The following is an 18,503-nucleotide window of genomic DNA, read 5'->3' as shown; positions in this document are numbered from 1 at the left end:
CAAGGCTGAAATTCCCCTTGATGAGTTTCACAGGAAGAAAGAACTACTGAAGTAGTACGCTTATTTTTTCTCCCATCACGCAAGTCTCCTGGGGGCAATGTGGACAGCATTGCATATAGCAGTGCACTCACATGAAGTTCAAAAGGTAGAGCTCCAGCAGGACAGACCAAGTTCCTAATTTTAAAGTCTAATTTTAAAGTTCAAGCTCTTAACTGTACTTTATGAATGTTTGAAATTAGTATTTTAAATTTCATACATTCAGGGTATTTTAGAACCACCCATTTGGGTTCAGTTTGTACCTCACCATGTATGCTTCAACAGAGATCATATTTCCACAGCTGATTGCTCTGTTTGTGATAAGAGGTCAGAATTCCTGCTGCGATAATTCTCCATAAGCCCATGCCCCTGCCCTAGAATTGCAACACACACAGAAGATGCACAGTTCTGTTCACATATACATTCCACCTTCATGATGTCAGTGCTATACAAAACATCAGGACCAAGAAAAAAAAAATCCAAGTCAGTCAACAGCCATTTGAGAGACTTAAAAAGTATTTTTTCTAAACTTCTGAAATTTGATAAAAGAGCTTCAGAAGTTAAGAACTGTGATAAAACAGGATATGTGAACATCAATAAAAATTACTCTTCCAACTTGACATACTCGTAAACATAAGTATGGGTCCTAAACATATGTTGAGAATCAGTTATGTCAACAGCTTGTTAGTATGTGGCAAACTAAGTAGGAAAAAATAAAACAACCACCCTTCACTGACAGTGCCAGTGGTTTTATAATCCAGGTCATAAATATAAACTATTGTGCAACAAACAAACATGACAAAGCCTACCTCAGTTAGATTTGTTTATATGATAAAAAAATAAAATATTAAACTGCTTGTAGTGCAACATTCTATCAGCATACATAAGTATACCATGCTTTGTAAATTTACTGTTACATTATTTACAGTATATAGCAATGCTTTAAACTAGAGGTGAAAGAACAAAAATAGGTAATGGAAAATGTTTACATACAGGTATGAGTCTTAATATTGTCCACCAAATTATCAAGTTCACTTTGCAGACTTTCGTGTCATGTGAACATTCCTGCCCCACACCACATGGTACACCTTTCTCTCAGCAGTGGTCTGCTCTGTTTGTAGCTAGTGGAAAGATGTTTTTAAAAACTGCATAGCCTTCAAGCTTTTCTGTTTCTTCAAACACCATTTGCAAGGACAGCTGTAAAATACACAAGAACTCCATCAATTATCTACATCTGGTCACTCTGAAAACTCAACACTTGAAATAAGATCAATAAATATTCACTCCTGTAGAGCCATACCAAAGTTGGACTACATTAATGCCCTTTTCCAGCAGTCTCTTAGTTGAAGGATGATATTTTATAGGAGGAAAATAAGGGAGGAAAGCAGTTCAACAATTCCGATCCATTTATTTAAAATTCTGAGCTTTAATTGGGAGCTAAGCTCCCAGAATACAGAACAAAGCAGGAGACTGTAGAATTGTATGCTGCCTTATTTAACGTTCTCTAAAGGTTCTGCTGGTGTGCACAGCTCAAACAGATAAAAAATGAATACAGTAAAAATGATGCAGTAACTATGCCTGCAGTACTTGTTTAATGCGATATCACTGTCCTCGTATTACAGAAATAAGGATTAATTATGTCAGAATAATTAACTACACAGGGAGAAAGGATCACTTACGTACTGCAAGGAGTTAAGTAAAATCCATGGCTATTGAGAAGTGTCTTAAAGACAACTATTTATAAGAAAGACTAACCACCAAGCTGTTCTTAGGAGTAGGTTATGTGACTTTTATGTCTCTTCCCCTGCCACTGCCACTGCTAAAGGGAAAAATCTCACTTTCTCTGAAGAATGTCTTTGGAAGACTTTTAGAAGACTGTACACCCCTTCACAGGCTGAAACAGTCCTAGAAGAGCTACTTTAGATGACAACACTGCTTAAGCAGCAACTACTACTATTCTCTCGTTTACAATTCTGCTCATAGCAGACAGGAATCAGAACGACTTCAGGCTGCTTTTAGGTAGCAGGAAAAAAAAGTCAGTGGGACTTTGAAATCCAGTATTTCCTTTAATTTTCAAGTCTCAGTCGTTAAAATTCCTATTTTCAGAAAAGGCTACATAATAGCTTTGGAGATAATATTGCACCATATATTTTGTGAATTCTCATTTCTAGTAATATTTGCCCATGATACAACAGAAATGATTCACCTTCTCTACGGTGCATTAAGTAACTATTAGGGCTATAATGCATTTCAGAAATACAGAATTTTAAAATGTTTTCCACAGCATTACTCAGAGTAAGCAAAGATCTAGAAATACTTCAGTAAGACCACTAGTCTTGCTTTAGTGGGCAGAGGGTAGAAGAAAAATCAGAGTATAAAAAAATAATCCATTCTACTGTGCATTATTTCACTAGATTCTATGTTACTTTACAGGCTGTGAAAAAGCCAAGCACTCCATACAGCACATATATGAAATATGGTAATTTACCCAACATCCTGAGATTTTTGTAACCTTACCTTCTGTATCTAAAGTAAGTATTTGGGATTTTGTGTTTTGTTTCTTTAACACCCACATTCTTGAGCACTTTCTGCTTGTGCTCTACGTGGTGATCTCAGCTGTCTCAAGGCAGCATCTCCATACTGAATACCTGAGCCCATTCTTTCTGGATCCAATTCTCCTGATGAGAAACAAAATGGTCACAAGAAGATGGATCACATGTAAATAATACATTCCAGTTTAACTGACAACATTAGATTCAAAAAATGCATAATGATATTCTGCTTTAGTTACAGAGAGATCTATAGCAATTCTGTTTACTTTTGGGCAATTCCAAACCTGTATCATTTTCTCCTGTAATTTCAACTGTGTGCCCTTAGCCATGACAAAGCGGTTTGTCTCCAAGTTAAGCTGCAACAAGAAATGTATTTGCACTAACTGCTTCTAACAAAGGAAATGTTCAAAATGTTTCCTGTGAACACTGTTTAAAAGAGACCTGCTTTCAGAGACTAATGTGCAAAGAAAGGAGTACTGCAGACAACAAGCCAAACAAAAATGGATCAATCTGACAGTAGGATTCCATAAAGCACTGCCCCCAGAGGAAATTATCTCAACCTTCCCTACTTGTGGTATCCATTTCTGCCTACTCCATACCCTGCGCCTACAGAAATGTTCTTATGGCTGTATGGTAAACTGGCCAAGATTAGAAGCATTTAGTCTTAAAAAAAAACCCCCAAAAACCCAAACAACCAACCACCAAACAACAATAAAAAAAAGAATCCCTGTGAGTAATTCAGATCACTTATTCAGGTTCATCGCACACATGTGAGCGCTTTGTAAGTTAGCAGATGACACTACATTGAGGGGACCAGTTGATAGCTCAAGAGTAGGGCTGCCATTCAGGAAAGACCTTGGCTAAGCCAAGGGAACAGGTTAGCAGGAACCTCATGAAATTGAGCAACTACACATACAGAGCTCTGCATCTGTGATGGAACAAGCCCAAGCACTGGTACAGGCTGGGGGCTGACTAGGTAGATAGCAGCAATTGGCTAGCACTGCGACATACTGCCCAGAGGGGCTGTGGAATCTCCATTCCTGGAGCATATAAAAATGTGCCTCGACAAGCCCCAGGCAACTTGCTCTCACTCTGAACCTGAATGTACTTTAAACAGGAGGCTGGACTAGAGACCTCCATAGGTTCTTTCCAGTCTCAATTTTTCCATGATTCAATGCATGTGTGCTGGCACAAAGAAAACAGGAGGAGCTCACTGAAAGTAGGACTTACCTCTGTTATGGTAATACCTCTTTAAATCAGTCATGGCACTACAGTATCATGAGAAACTAGCTATACTTTGCTTTTTGGTTTGGATTTTTGTTTGCTTTTTTTTTGTTTTAAGATGAAAGCTTCTGTTTGCCATTGATTTGATGTAGCAATCAGGAAATTCCTATAAAAATACCATATTCTTTTAATCTAAAAAATTGTGTTTGGCATTCAAAATATGTAATTAGAGTCTGAGACAGACTTTTCAATATAGCCAATACTTAAAACTTTGAAGATATCAAACAGCTAGAATATGAGAGGAAAACTGAAATGCAAATTAGCTGTAATGACACCTAACACTTAGGAGCCTGCCTCCAATAGAAACCTGCCCACTTGCGCTGAGAAGCTTCTGGTATATTTCTAGATCTGCAAAAGTAAAAATGGTTTCAACCGAGAGGCAGGAAGGTCACTTCAAAGAAACATGGTTGCTAGGAAACATCTCTGAAATTTTCAGTATCACTGTTCAAGTTCTCTTGACTGTTATTTCCTGCTATGTATGAGAAGCAGGATTAAAAGTTATGTCCACCCTGATACTAGGTTTTTATTTTGCATTGCTAAAACTGCCTAATGTCAGGCTTGATGTTTGTAGGGACACAGCAACCCACAGAATGCACAACCTACACCGAGTTAACTGTTTAAGATAAACACTGTGTAAAAACATCCATAATTCACAGCACCCCTCCTTTTAGATATACAGATCTGAATTAGACATCCATTCCTATTAAAACATATGGGAAGCAGATATAAACCAAATGGGTTATTCTACGACCATGAAATTTTGGTTCTTTGTGTTAATTCTGTTGGAGAACTTCAAATGGCGCTACTTCCATGTGTACTTTTCGTTTTCAAGGGAAAAAAACCCCAAAACTTTAAAAGAAAATAAATCTCAATTTACCTGATTCAATTTTATTGAGTATTTTTCTTGCACACTGTACAAAGGCCTCTTCAACATTTTCCCCCGTTAGTGCACTTGTTTCCAAGAACATCAGCTCTGCATTTGACACCAGAAAAACAAATCTCAAAACAAGTCTGTAATATCTGATGTAGTAATTCAAAGCATTAAAGCTAGGAACAATAAAAATTTTCTTAAGGAGAACTATTGTCAAATAGTATGGTCGGGAAAAATTAGCTTTTGATGGCAAAACCACAAAAAATTTCCTCTGGAATTTATACATTAACCCTAGAAAGTTGGAATCCAAAGATAATAACCCAGGCTGTGCATGAAACCAAAGAACTTCACATAGTCACCCATTAATAGAAAGTTATATGCAAAAGGACAGCCATTAGCCATAGTTGGTAGAAAAGACTATTTATAAAAGCAAAACCAGATTTTACTGATGGCAGGACTGCAGCACAGAAGCTCAGACTGAGACTGGGTTTAGCTGCCACAGAAATGTGTCCTCAGATGGGAAATTCTGAATGCTACAGACTAGGTAGCAGTCCTCTGGATCCATGCCGTGCACTGAACTCAGTTTCCCATGAGTAAAACTCACTGCTTCCAACTGCAGCACACCCCATCCAACCTTGCCTATGATCCATAGATTCTATAAGATGCTGAAAACTAGGAAATCGTGCTCTTCATTTTCTCCTCAGTCCTTTAGAGGCAAGGCAATACCCAAAGTTGTATTACATTCCCTAGGGAATATATCTCCACATAAAAGGTATTCTTTAAGTAGCAGCTGCGACTGAAAGAATCACTGGTAATAAGACTTAAATAGTACATGTAGTTTTCACTGCAGGCACTGTCCTCTCTCTCTGCCTCATGTACTGACAGAACTTTCTTCTCTGTAGATACTTGACAAGGTACAGTGGCCAAAGTACTCCCTAACTGCACAAAAATTAAATTAAGTATTAAGTATCTTTGAATGCTACATGAAGATTTTGTACTACTTACCATTTTCTTGTGCAAACCGGGATGCTTCTAAAAAAGTAACTTCACGATCTGCATCAAGATCCTTTTTGTTTCCACAGAGTATTATCACAATATTTTGACTTGCTAACATTCTTGCATCTGTCAACCAATTAGTAAGCGCATTGTAGGTTTCCCGGCTATGTAGAAAATGACATCCTTTATTAGAACACACTCAGTTCTCATGAACAGATCACCAAACTAAAACTCAGAAGGCAAATCTCTATTTGCGGCAAACAACAAATTGCTGCTAGTCAGGCAAGTCACCTACACATCTCAGTATGCCAGCTCTGAACTGAAAAGAGTATCAAGTTCCTTCATGAAACTATTTAAAAGCTTCAAGTTTTTCAAAAGCAAAACTAAATCAACCACAAAATATAAATAAATACACACAATTACAGAATACCCTGTTAATGTGAAAAGCTAAAATTTTAAGCACTAATCTAGTTTCAGCCTTTTGCATATGAAATTTTGGGGTAACAAAATGAATTCCATGTTAAACAATAACTCAACTGATACTTAAGTTTCAGGTCAGATTGTAAGAATTTACTAAACTTGTGGAGAATCACATGCCTGAACTTTCACATTTGTGTCAAGACCAATAATACTGCAGGGAGTTACCCTGCACACACCATTAGTCATTGTAGTGGTGGTCACAGATAAAGCCTTCAAGCGGTAAGACTGACATATGAGTCCAACTGACCTTAAGCACAAACCACAGATTTCAAAGACTGCTCAGAGGAGAACAGTCCACTCACAGGACAAAAAGCAACAGATCTAGCGAATCATCATTAATCAACACAAAACTTATCTGACAAATATCCATCAACGGTGGCCAGGAAAAAAAGTGGAAATGTGTAATGGTAAGGTATTCCTATTGGCTGCCTATAATGATAAAATGTTAAAAGATGCAGAGACAAACAGAATTTTGGGCTATAGTTAAGGAATTTGTAGGTAGACCTAGCTTCTCCAGAGGATGACCTGTTACACCAGCATACTATTAAGCAGTTTCCACAGATAGGGGTGTACCACCTTGGTTAAAAGTGACTAAAGTCTGCTCTTAGTGTCTTTCGCAAGGCTTCCTGAGCCAGTGGTTGCATGTAGTCCACCATGATTACAACAGCTACTGGTGGACCAATTCCCATGTATTTGTCTAATCCTTTGAGACTGTTTACATTTTTGACATTCACAATATCTCATGTAAGCAAGTTCCAAAACTTAAATATGCACTATACCAGAAGTACTTTTTATACTTATTTTCTTTTCTTCCTGCTCATTTTCCATCAGAGGATTAGGTACTTGGGGAGGAATCATTATGCATTAATTGTATCTGGTAGTCTATAAGCAAAAGAGTTGCTAGCTTTCTTACCTGGTTATATCATAGACAAGCAAAGCACCTGCAGCTCCTCTATAGTAACTCCTTGTTACAGACCTGAAATAGAATTACAGATGTACATTTCTGCAATATCTTCATTGTTTCAAATCTGGGTTAATATAATGCAATCTATATTATGAAACCGAATTCTCATTTACATATTTAAAATAAAATGTGGGTTTTAGATTACATTATCAGCTGTGCAGCAGCACACTATTTACAACTAGACTTTTGACGAAGCACTTTCACTAAATATAGCTGTACAGGGATTCTCAAAGTCCCTTATGACCTGTGTGCTGCTGAAGCTACACATATCATCACACTATATGGCCTGATACAGAACTGGGAGCTGATGGTGACATCTGTGGCATGAAAACAGCATAATTAACTTATGTTTGAACTCTCAGCAGTGAGAGCAACCAAAGTAGCTGTAACTGAACAATTTAAGACTCCTTAAGTTGAAGAGGAGGAGGCAAGGAAAGCAAAGCAAAGCATCCTTCAGAAGGCAGAGGAAGAAGAGAAAAACTGCTAAGTATGCAGAAGTGTGATCAGCCTTAAAAAAAAAGAATTAGATAGATTACAAAAAGCAACAAGAAAAAAAGGACCTGCAAGCCTGTGAGCACTTTGAACTTGAAAGAGCAGCATTTGCACAAGCCTCTGAAAGTACAGAGCCTCCAAGCTCCTCAGAATCCCAGGATATTTGGCTAACACACTGAAGAGATCTCATTAACAGAGACTACGCAGCACTACCCAGCTTTACCTAGTCACGGATGTATCCAAAGAACTTGTCTAACAGAGGACATTTACCTGGATTGCTGCCCATTACTCAGACTTCTACCACCATGCTCACCTCTGTTAACCACTGGCCCACCCCTCCCAAACCAAAGAAACCTCCCCCACACAACCCCCCCCAAAAATAAAAAATGATGTCCTATTTGACAGTGAATGTACTTAGGAATACATTAGATCTTTAGTGAGTTTGATCTATGCCTCAGATGTATGACACAGCTAAAATACAGCATTAAAAGTACATTGGTGGTTCTAAGCCAACAAATACATTACTCTTTCTTTAATAAACTTAAAGAGATCTCAGACTTTCTAGAAGTGTATTTAGCCAAGTGAACTTGACAACTGATCTCCCCCACCCCCCAATAAAATAATATTATACTATGAAATTGTTCTCACGCAGATTTTGAACAGCTTACAACTTCCTGGCATTTACTTATTCCAAACAATAGAAAGTCTTCTAAACACAGAGTTAAGCACACATAGTTAAAAACCTATTCCGAGTTTGGCTGGTGAACAAACTTTTAGCCAAATATTCTACTTGTATACCTTAACTATCACAGAAAATACCCAATGAAAGAAAGGGCAGAACCTCTGATCCTGCACAGCAGCATTGCTTTACTGAAATCAACATATCTATGTCACTATGTCCAAGTTGGAAGATCTGGCCTAGTTAATAATATGAAAGTGGACAAACAATTCCACTGACCAAGAAACTAAGCCTATTTATAAGCAGGGATAAATAATACCCAACACCCACAGCAACAATTTCATAACAAACACTTAATAAAATGATTGAAAAGGGTACCTGAATCTCTCTTGTCCTGCTGTATCCCATATCTGCAATTTTACATACTTTCCACCAACATTTATGATCTTTGAACCAAATTCCACTCCTATAGTATGATTTGAGTCATCTTTGACTACAAAAAGAGAAATAAAACCAGACTTACTTGGAGAATATTTAGAGTGAATAATTAGTTTTTACATAATCCAATTTAGGTATTATCAAAACTCCTCAGTGTTCAAATTACAAACTACTTCCTGAACCATCAAATTCAGTGCCACTCATAAGTCTACTGCCACCATGCAGAAATAAACATTCTTACAATTTCTGAACAGCTTATTCAATTCAAAATTACTACTAGAAAGGCCCTGCCTTAATCAAATCATTCCCAGTTCACATTCATAAACACCAAGATAACTTTTGTATGCTTTTTTTCCCCCCCAACTGTGTTTTCTAATATTTTGATGCAATTTAAAATTAAAATTCATGGAAAAGTGCAGAACACAAAGACACAGTCTTGCCCATAAATAAGCAAGAGTTACTTCTTTAAAGCACAAAGTTAAGATACTTGCTCTGTGTACACTGTTGATATCAGAGATTCTCAGCAATATACAACTGCCCTTACTAGAAACAAGGTCACGGCTCAAGTTCAATCATAGAACCACGCTATGTTCCTTAGTGATTACACATTACTAGCCTAGAGCTATTCCTCAAGAGATAAGGTGAATTACTGTTTGGTTAAGAAAGATAACAGTCACCTTAGATTTACAAAGGTTTCTAAGTGCATATTATCTTTGTTTAATCATGATGATAAATGCACTACCTGACAGGAAATTTTCTTTTATATCATCTGTTCATCTCTAAATAACATTTACAATGGAGTCTCTACCAGTATTTATCATAGAACACTGTCCTTAAAGAACACGAAGTATCTATGTATTTAGAGACTACAGGCTTTCTAAATCTACTCAAGCAATTCAACTTTTCTTTTATCTGCTCAGTATCTTAGAAAAAAGATCCAAGTCTCTACTATATATCTAGGGAAGCTTATAGCTACAAGATATAATTCTTAAAAATTTAAGTCTGTATTTTCATCAACATCCCATTATATTTAGTTGAGAGTAATAGCGAATACTGCTCAATATCAGGCTTTTGATCAGAGGCAAACAGTGAGCAATAAAGATTTACAGCATGGTTCTGAACATAATTCTCAGTCAAAATCTTCATCTATATAAATAAGAGAATTACTGGAACTTCCATACAAATGATAGATACTCATGTAGGCAGAGCCTTCATCTGTGGTAAAGCAATGGAGAACTCTTACTGCGCTGACATGTACTTACATTTCTTTTCAATAAACTGGTGTAGTAAACAGGATTTTCCAGTTCCAGCATTTCCTATGACCAAGAACTTAAACAGGAAATCTGAAGAGTCAAAGACAAAAAAAAAAATCCCAAAGCTAAATTTTAGTATGCACTCAGATTTTTGTCACAAGTCCAAGTACACAAGCCAGCTATTCTCTACTAGCTGTTATTCCAAAGAGAAGGGAATAGATGACAAAATTAGCAAAATAACAATAAATCTGAAGAATAACCCAATGCAGTCAATAGTGATGTTGCAAAGTAAGAGCTAAGAACGTTATTTATGGCGATACAAGAATGACAAGAAGAGATGGAAATGGCTGAATTTGAATTCAGTTAAAATAGGCTGAATTACAGGCATATGGCTGGCATGTATTCCAGCAACCTGTTTTAAGAGTAAGCTATTAACTATAGTCAGTACAAATGTCCTATGTAATGATGCCGCTTCTTAAAATCTATGTTTTTGTACTTTTAAGAATTTTTTAAAATTTTATTTTATTCATATTCATTTGAACTTCTCTACATTAACTGCTTAATACTCATACTTTGTTTTAATACTTATAGAAAAATACTGTAGTTGTTCCAGCTTTACAAAATTTACAGGCAACAAATAATTTTTATTCTGGGATGCCTGCTTTCACATTTCCTCCATGTGGCAAATTAAGAAACAGGTACTTCTGGCACTTTACCTATTTATGAGCCATTTACATCAGTGCTCATTAGTAATACATGTATTCAAGATTTATGGTCCATTTGTATTGCTTTAACAGTTACATATAATGCTTTAATACTACCTCCCCAGATCTGCTTTCAGTTTGGCTAAAGACTGAAGAGAGCTTCCTTGTCTTACCATTCTCAAACATATGCACTGATAAACTGTGATTAGAAAGTTTACAATTGCTTCCCCCCAATATATAGCCATCAAGGCAACCTTTACAGATTGTGCAAGATTCACTATTTATTCTTATACCAGCAGCAGCTTTTTTTACAGTCATCTTTACCACTTTATTGCACAGTTTCTTATAAATATAGCAGGTCTCCAGAAGACATCAGGTAAGCATGCAATGAAAAGGATTAAGTTTGCAATATCAACAAAAATAAAAACTTAACATCAGTTTCATTAACAGGGTTCAGAGCTGCCAAATGGGTTACACAGATATTGGCCGAGGGGGTGGCAGAATAAAAAAAATAATAAAACTATGTTAAGCAAGTCAAAGCACTGATACATTACTGTCAGAACTTTTGAGTCTTTAGTTTTACAAATTGAATTTAACATGCACACAAATCTCCATGCTCACTCCCTTTAGGCAGGAATTGTTATTTGTTATGTTACATCATAAACAAGCCCTAGCAACAGTAAAAGCAACAAGCAAGTTTCTCATATGGTAAGAAAATTCCCCCTGTTGAGAAGTCAGTAGCAAAACAGAGGAGTATGAGCCCTGAGAATGTCCACCATCCGTTGTCTTCACCTGTCTTCCAAATTTTATTCATATCTAAAATGAGGTAGTGTTTTACTGAGGATTTTTCTTTTTTACATTTTACCTTTGCGTGATTTTTCTTGTTTCAAATGTTGTAACAGGCTTGGTATAGAGTCTGTATTCTACCCTCCTCAGAAAGAGACTGCTGTTTCTTGCTCACAAATATGACCATTTACACGCTTGAGACATTCTGTTCCAAACGCCTCTCATTCTTCACGCCCCCACCCAGCTGCTCATGCTTTCTGGACAAAAAAATAGTTACAAAAAAGGATTTTACTTCAGGTTGTGAAAATTTTGCATGTTATCTCCTGTAAAGAAGGGCCCTTCATGTCACCTCAACTGCAAAACACGCTGAAGCTGAGAATGCTTTATTCTAGCAAATCTTCACCCTTAGTATGAAATGTAGGTATCATAAATAGCCCCAAAGTGTTAGGTTAAGAAAAAATTAATCTCTAAAAGAAAGCCAAGTTCTCTTTTTATGGTCCAAATACCACTAGTTATCTGCCTTGTGTACCTTTTTGTATATTTAAACTACTGTGGGTGTGTGTAATCTCACTGTTTTTACCACTTTCAGAGAGTTCCTCAAAATGCGAGATGTTCTGAGACATAGTCATAATTAAAATAATCTGTTTCTGGTCTCTGCAGTTTTTCCAAAAATAAATCTGAAATCCAGTTAAAACTGGTTCTCCTATGTATCTGGTGAATGCTGTTTGTCAGATTTTTCATGTTAAAAACTACAACATTTAAGTCCGCCTTCCTTTTTTCCATGGAAGGCTCCTATTATTGACAGTAGTATAACAGCTACTGTAAAACTAAACCAGGAAAAGAATAAAACCAAAACTGTATTCCTACACTAATTTGCTCTGTGATTGTAAGCACTGGTTGTTAAACGTGGTTCATGAACCCATACTGCTACAACCCAAAAAACCATGCTGAACAGCAAATTTAACACACTGCTCCCTTCTGTGCAGACAGGCTGCAGGCCAGTGAGAGATCTGAGAGAACGGTGTTCCTGTCAGGGACTGATCTGGAATAGCTTCAGAACAGCAGTGTATTTTTCCAGACGTGTTTTACGTTGAGGTGCTTTATATTTTGCTCTGAAAGCAAGAGCAATATTCGGGGATTTTATATTAATGTCTTCACACTGATAACATTCTATCAGCACTTTATAATAGACTCCCAATTCCTATCAAGATTCTATTGTGCCAGACAACTTTAAAAGGGTGTCTTTCCTACAAATAAATCACTTAGATGCCAATTCAATACCTGCTTACTTAGTAGACAAAAAAATATAGTTCCCTCTGGCAAAATAGCAAACAAGTTTTCTAAGGTGAAACTTGAAACTGCAGTTACAATTCACTTGTTTACAGTATGAAAGTAAGAGAAATGTGTTTTATTCTACCATGGAATGGAAATATCAAAGTCTTTTAATAAAAAAAATCAAAACCTTTCTGCACCAAAGGCTGCAGCAATGTTTCCAAACACATGTAGACTCGTAAACGACACTTTCAAGTTACATTCACAAATGTAACTGTGCTTCTATCAGTTTAAATGCCAATTTTATGTAAATTGTTCAAAATAGCAAAAGGCTTTTAGACTTATGTTAACAGTTTATCCACAAGCACTGGATAACACATTTCAGAAAATATGGAATACTTTGCACATTTAATCAACTGCAAGGAAGGACAAGAAAAGGGATTTGCCAATGCTAAAAATCACAAATATACATATTTAACAAATTTTTAGGTTCACAGCCTAGCATATTAGTGAGTAAGGTAATACCAGGTAAGAACAGGGAGAACATTTTTCATTTTGTTATTCTGGATCTTCCTTCTTATAATGTCATTCTGTATGATAACAGGAACCACATCAATTACATTTTTATAACTTATTTTATTGCTTGATTTAGGACATGAAATATCTTCTCTTTGAACTGTACAGATGTATCTAAAAATTTAGCACAGTTCAGAAACACAGAAACTGAATGAGATTGGACAGATAGCTTCTTTCAGCCCAACTGTAACATCACTGTGTACTCGCACTCGGGAAAAACTTTTATATATTAATTATTTGCAATTTCACCCAACGCAACTCCTATTCTGGTGTTTGCGCTACTGCTTAATTGCTCTAGTTTTTCTTTTTGGTGTCCTCTTCCCAGAAGAGTTAAGTGACTTCATTTCATAGGCTTTTTTTTTTTTTTTGCGACTGACAAAGCAGCTCTGAGCTCCAACATTCCAGTTAGCTGCCAAGGCTGTCACCCTAGAGAAGTTTTTCTTTTGAATTCTGTTGTTCCTCCTTCATGGGAAAGCTGAAAAGCAGCATCATTCAGATGTTACAAATGCTTGCTACCATGCTGGCTACTGAAAAGGTCTAGAAAAGTTAAAGTACTGTGCCTGTAAATAAGATCATTATATACAGAAAGGATTTAGGACGAAAACTGAACTCTGTGCCAAAAGGAAAAAGGGTTACAAGACATGCACTAAAGAAAGCATAAAGAGATGAAAGATAGCATAGCATGGCTGTTAAAGGAAATAAGGCAATATAAAGAAACAACTTACTCCCCTCTGTGAGCTACATGCATCACCTGATCCTAAACTGGGTAGGGGGTACAGGGAACAAAACTTACTTTCTAGCATAAGGGAAAAGGTGTGGCTCCACCCCCAAGATGCACCAGCAGCTAAACTGCATGGTTGGGGGGGGTGGGAAGGAGGGGGAGCTGAGGGGAAAGGAGAAGGGAGACAATTGTGGGCTTTGACTCAAGTACCAGCAAAACCACATGGCTGATGTGGAAACCATCTCCAGACATCCAGCCTTCTCCTTTGACTGAAGTTTATGCCAGCAGAAGGAAAAATTGAACAGCTTCTGAGCTATTGCAGCTTGGTCTTTAAAATGTAATGAGAATTAAATTGTTTCTTATATGCTTGCTAATACAGAAGGGGGGGGGGAAACCCAATTATATCCTCAATCTCAACTCAGTCTTCTTCCAACTCCTTGATAAAGAGTAGAACTTATATTCACTAAGGCTGACCCTTTGGAAACTCTCTCATTCACACCCTGAAAAAAGAGTCTTCTAGTAGTTAGACATCTTCTGTTTTGCAGAAGTCTGCATAAGGAGAGAGTGCTCTGAAGCATTCCTACTGGCATATGCTGCCTCTAAATGAGAGAAAAGAAGAGCTATTCTCCCTGCTTACTCCTTTCTCTAGCAGTAAGAGTTAACAAGACAAACAGGTAGAACAGATAAACCTGGCTCTATTCCAATCTGCATAAGGAACACTTGGAAGAGGGAAGATCTTCTTTCCTTACAAGCAAACAAGCTATGCCCTCTAAACAATAAAATCAATTTGAAATAAACTGAAGGCCAGGGTGATAAATGCAGAGGCCATCAGATAAGTGGAAGGGGATGGGATGGGGAGAAAAGGATGAATCAAATTGTCCAGATGAAAAAGGAGTATTTTTGAATGGACAAAAAGACTATCTATTCTCTGACAATGACAGAGATAGATACACTTACGTGACCAGACTGGGAATAGTAGATACTGGAGGAGAAAACACAGGGAAGTAGGTACTGAAGAGATTTGACTGGAATCTTACATATCACATTTACTCAAAGGTAGTACAACCTTTTTCCATCTTTCTACCATTTAAAATCCAAAGGCTGTTTTGCATTTACCCATTAAGGCTAAGCTATTTTTATGTCAGTCTATGTCTAGGATAACACAAAGCCATGTACACTTTGCACTGGGAAGCAGGAGAAGGCATGTGTTGTTACATAGTAACTATCTACAGAGAGGCCATTGCATCTCAGAAAACACGAGTTAAAATAATTTTTCTATAAGAGATTTGTTTCCAATGTTATAAAATAAACTTTGTCAAGAATGACCCTCCTCTCCCAAAAGCAGCAGTAAAATGTTCTTTCTAAGCTTAGACTCAAAATTCATGGAGTTTTCTTGTTATTTGTGACTGTTTTGGTTTTGGCACTTTGTAAGGGAAATAAATTGATCACATAGGAAACAAACAGATTAGAAAGCTAAGAACAGAAGATATACAACTGATGAAATAGATCTATAGGAGAGAAAATATGGATTGCTAACAGGGAATTTAGAGCCAAGACTGTAAGAGGCTACAGACCTCGGTTTGAAAAGAGGGAAGAGACAAGAATCACAGTAAGGGACAGAAACAGTAGGGAAAACTGGGTGAACAGAAAAGCTTCAAAGCAGACAGAATTTGACACAGAGAAAAGAACTCAGGGAGGAAAATAAAAATCCCACAACAGGAAGAGACACATAAATTAACTGAGGTGTATAATGAAGTATGATAGGCAGATAGGACAGACCACAGGAAAGGCTCTTTATTTCTCATGGATTGAGAAAAATATCAAAAAAAATACCCCCCCTTTCAAAGGGAAGAGAAAATGAAACCTCACAGCCAAATTAGTCACACAGAAGTCAGACAGCAAAATGACATTAAAAAAACCCCAAACAAAACCACCAACCACTTTCCTGAGCCTCTCTCTATGGGATGAAAAGCTTGAGGTTACATAATTAGAATGGGTCATAATCCAGGCGGTAAGAAGAAAAATCCAATTCATGAATAAGCATTTACAAGGACAGAAACTACAGGGATACCAGCACTGAGGCAATACAGTGGCCACTGATCTCAGTCACCAGGGGGAAACTGCCCTAATAATTCCACCATCCTTGACAATCACTGTAACAGCTGGTCAAAAGCAAACCATGCTTTATTAGGACAGTGAGCACATTAAATCCCAGAAAGTTCATCCAGCACAGAAGATCCACAATTTTATCACATCATACTGTTTACTTTGAACTGTCAGTTGGGCTGCTACATATGTGGACAGGACACTGCAAAATTAGATACTGATTACTGTTATGGTCAGAGATAGTATAGCCATTGTTAAATTTTATGTTATAACTTAGTTTTTGTTCTTCTATCTACTCTAAACCTTGACTTTCTCAAGTATTTTAGCTCCGAATTTTTGTAGCATATGTATGAATAGAACAAACACTGAAGCTTAAAAGAGAGATATACCAAACAAGAATTAAGCAAATAGAAGGAACTACCCACAACTGCAAAACTTCAATTTTAAGGGCTTGTTTTCTAGGACACCAAAACAATCTGTAAGTATCAACAGCTATAGTGGGCTTACAATCGATATTTTGCCTCTCTGGCACAATGCAAAAAAAGTTGTAATGTACTTCTTCAAGATACAATCATCTATTTAGCTTGCTTACTATTACAGCATCAAAAGAGGAGCACCGCTGAAAGTCCCTCTGTCATCTCTGGTTGTCTACCAACCCATTTGCTTAGAGACCACTAATCCCACTATAGGCACAGCCAAAGCAATCCCAGTTCTTCATCACAAGAGTTCAGAGCATGAAGAATTAATCCAAACTCAAATCTAGATTTACAAAGCACACCCCTCTGGTTTCTACATATAGGCTTTACATGCTCCAAGAAAGTATGGAAAAAAGAAGCAGGGTCTTAAAATCCTAAGGTTTGCACTTCAAGGGCTGCCCCACACTCTTGCCTCATTTTGCCCCTTAGTTCTGTGCATTTGCTGTACACCGAAGCACTGACCAGTGGGACAAAACATCTTAAGCACTGGTGACTAGGGAATTGAAAATAAACTGAATTACGTAGCAGAAACAATTGGGTCAGCCTACTAGTAAGAACTCCTGATGCCCATGCCAGCCTCCCTCACAGTTAGCAGAGTTGTTGTGTCCAATTTTGCTTTAGTTATCCAAACTATTCCTTATTTTCAAGACTCTGCTCTAAGAGCAAGAGGATGCAAGTCCAGCTCTAAAGTCTGAACAGCTAACGAATATAAGATGTTGCAACAGAAAAAGCTAGAAAATGTCAAGTGAAAGGGTTTGTCACAGTATTCAATTCTGATCTTACTCTCCAACAACCTACCACATTTGGCTTTGAATACATTTACATGTATGATGGCATTTTTATACTACAAAATATTACAGAACTGTATGTTATGGGAAGGGGAGAAAAACGAAATTGATTCAAGCTGAGTTGTTTCAAGCAAATTTATAAAGAAGAGAAATGAATACTATTCAGTTGCTTCCCACCTCCTCCACCTAGCCAGCAATACTAGCAGCAATACTAGCTCTGCTTACTTTTTCAGCTCCTCACTTCTCTTTGAAGTGAAGATACATTGTGTCAGTGCCTGCACTCCGACTTACTCCTTCAGGTGTTCTTCTACCAGCAGTAGTCAGACATCCATGCCAACATAGGGACGTACGAAGATACTCACTGATCTTTTCCCCCCCTAATTCACTCTCACAATCAGTTCTTTTTGATGCTTGCACACCTAAGACAACAGGACCGAAATCCTAACTTGCCCCTCAAAAGAGCACAACCTCCAATGACAGAAACGTGCAGCTTCTCCCAGAGGACACGCACCGCAACTTTCCTTCCGAATTCACTTAACAAGTAGCTCCCTCGCCTAGATTTCACTTACGTTTCGAGTCAACACCTCCACACCACGAAAGGTAACTCTGAACGCTCGCTGCCATGTCAGCCCGGGCAACAAAGGCAGCTGCAGCGCACGCAGCTCACAAGAACAGGCAAAAAAAGACAAGCGCACCTGACCCGGGGCAGACACACCCGCCCCAGCCCGCAGAACCGCCGCCTGCAACCGCGCTCCTCACCCCACACCGCCTCAGACCCTGCTCCGCCGCCGCCTCCCCGCTCCTCAGGAGGCGACTGCCCGGGCCCCGGCCCGCTCGCCCGGAGCTGGCGGGGGGGAGAAGGAAGAGGAGGGTCCCCCCCGCTCCACCCCCGGTTCCTACCGTAGGTCTCGGACATGGCAGTCTGCGACATTTCAGGAGCGTCCCCCGCCCGGGGACTGCTGCTGACCGGCGGAGGCTCGCGGCCCGGCAGAGCCGAGCGGGCCGGGAGGGAAGCCGGGAGGGAAGCGG

The 18,503-nt window shown here is 38.1% G+C and overlaps 1 protein-coding gene across 5 annotated transcripts; it reads right to left on the bottom strand.

Moving 5' to 3' along the window:
* Positions 1 to 18,497, bottom strand: RAB4A (RAB4A, member RAS oncogene family). 5 transcript variants are annotated; one of them, XR_774056.1, is made up of 9 exons: positions 18,375 to 18,497; positions 10,055 to 10,135; positions 8,733 to 8,847; positions 7,133 to 7,195; positions 5,749 to 5,903; positions 4,750 to 4,845; positions 2,554 to 2,714; positions 1,030 to 1,233; positions 1 to 481 (listed from the first exon to the last, which is right to left on the bottom strand). XR_774056.1 is itself a non-coding variant. In XM_010562656.1 (8 exons), the coding sequence occupies exons 1-7, from the start codon at positions 18,403 to 18,405 to the stop codon at positions 2,599 to 2,601; spliced, it is 657 nt and encodes a 218-aa protein (XP_010560958.1). In that variant the 5' UTR covers positions 18,406 to 18,497; the 3' UTR covers positions 511 to 1,233; positions 2,554 to 2,598. The 5 variants fall into 5 exon arrangements, 1 of the variants encoding a protein (XP_010560958.1); XR_774058.1 differs by having other exon boundaries at positions 2,554 to 2,711; XR_774060.1 differs by lacking the exon at positions 4,750 to 4,845.
* Between the last annotated feature and the right edge of the window lie 6 nt (positions 18,498 to 18,503).

The sequence above is a fragment of the Haliaeetus leucocephalus genome, unplaced genomic scaffold (genome assembly GCF_000737465.1).
Source record: "Haliaeetus leucocephalus isolate CR32 unplaced genomic scaffold, Haliaeetus_leucocephalus-4.0 Scaffold162, whole genome shotgun sequence".
In the NCBI taxonomy this organism is placed as follows: Eukaryota; Metazoa; Chordata; class Aves; order Accipitriformes; family Accipitridae; genus Haliaeetus; species Haliaeetus leucocephalus.
The sequence above is the reverse complement of the archived record's forward strand: the minus strand, read 5'-3'. Positions and strand labels throughout refer to the sequence as shown.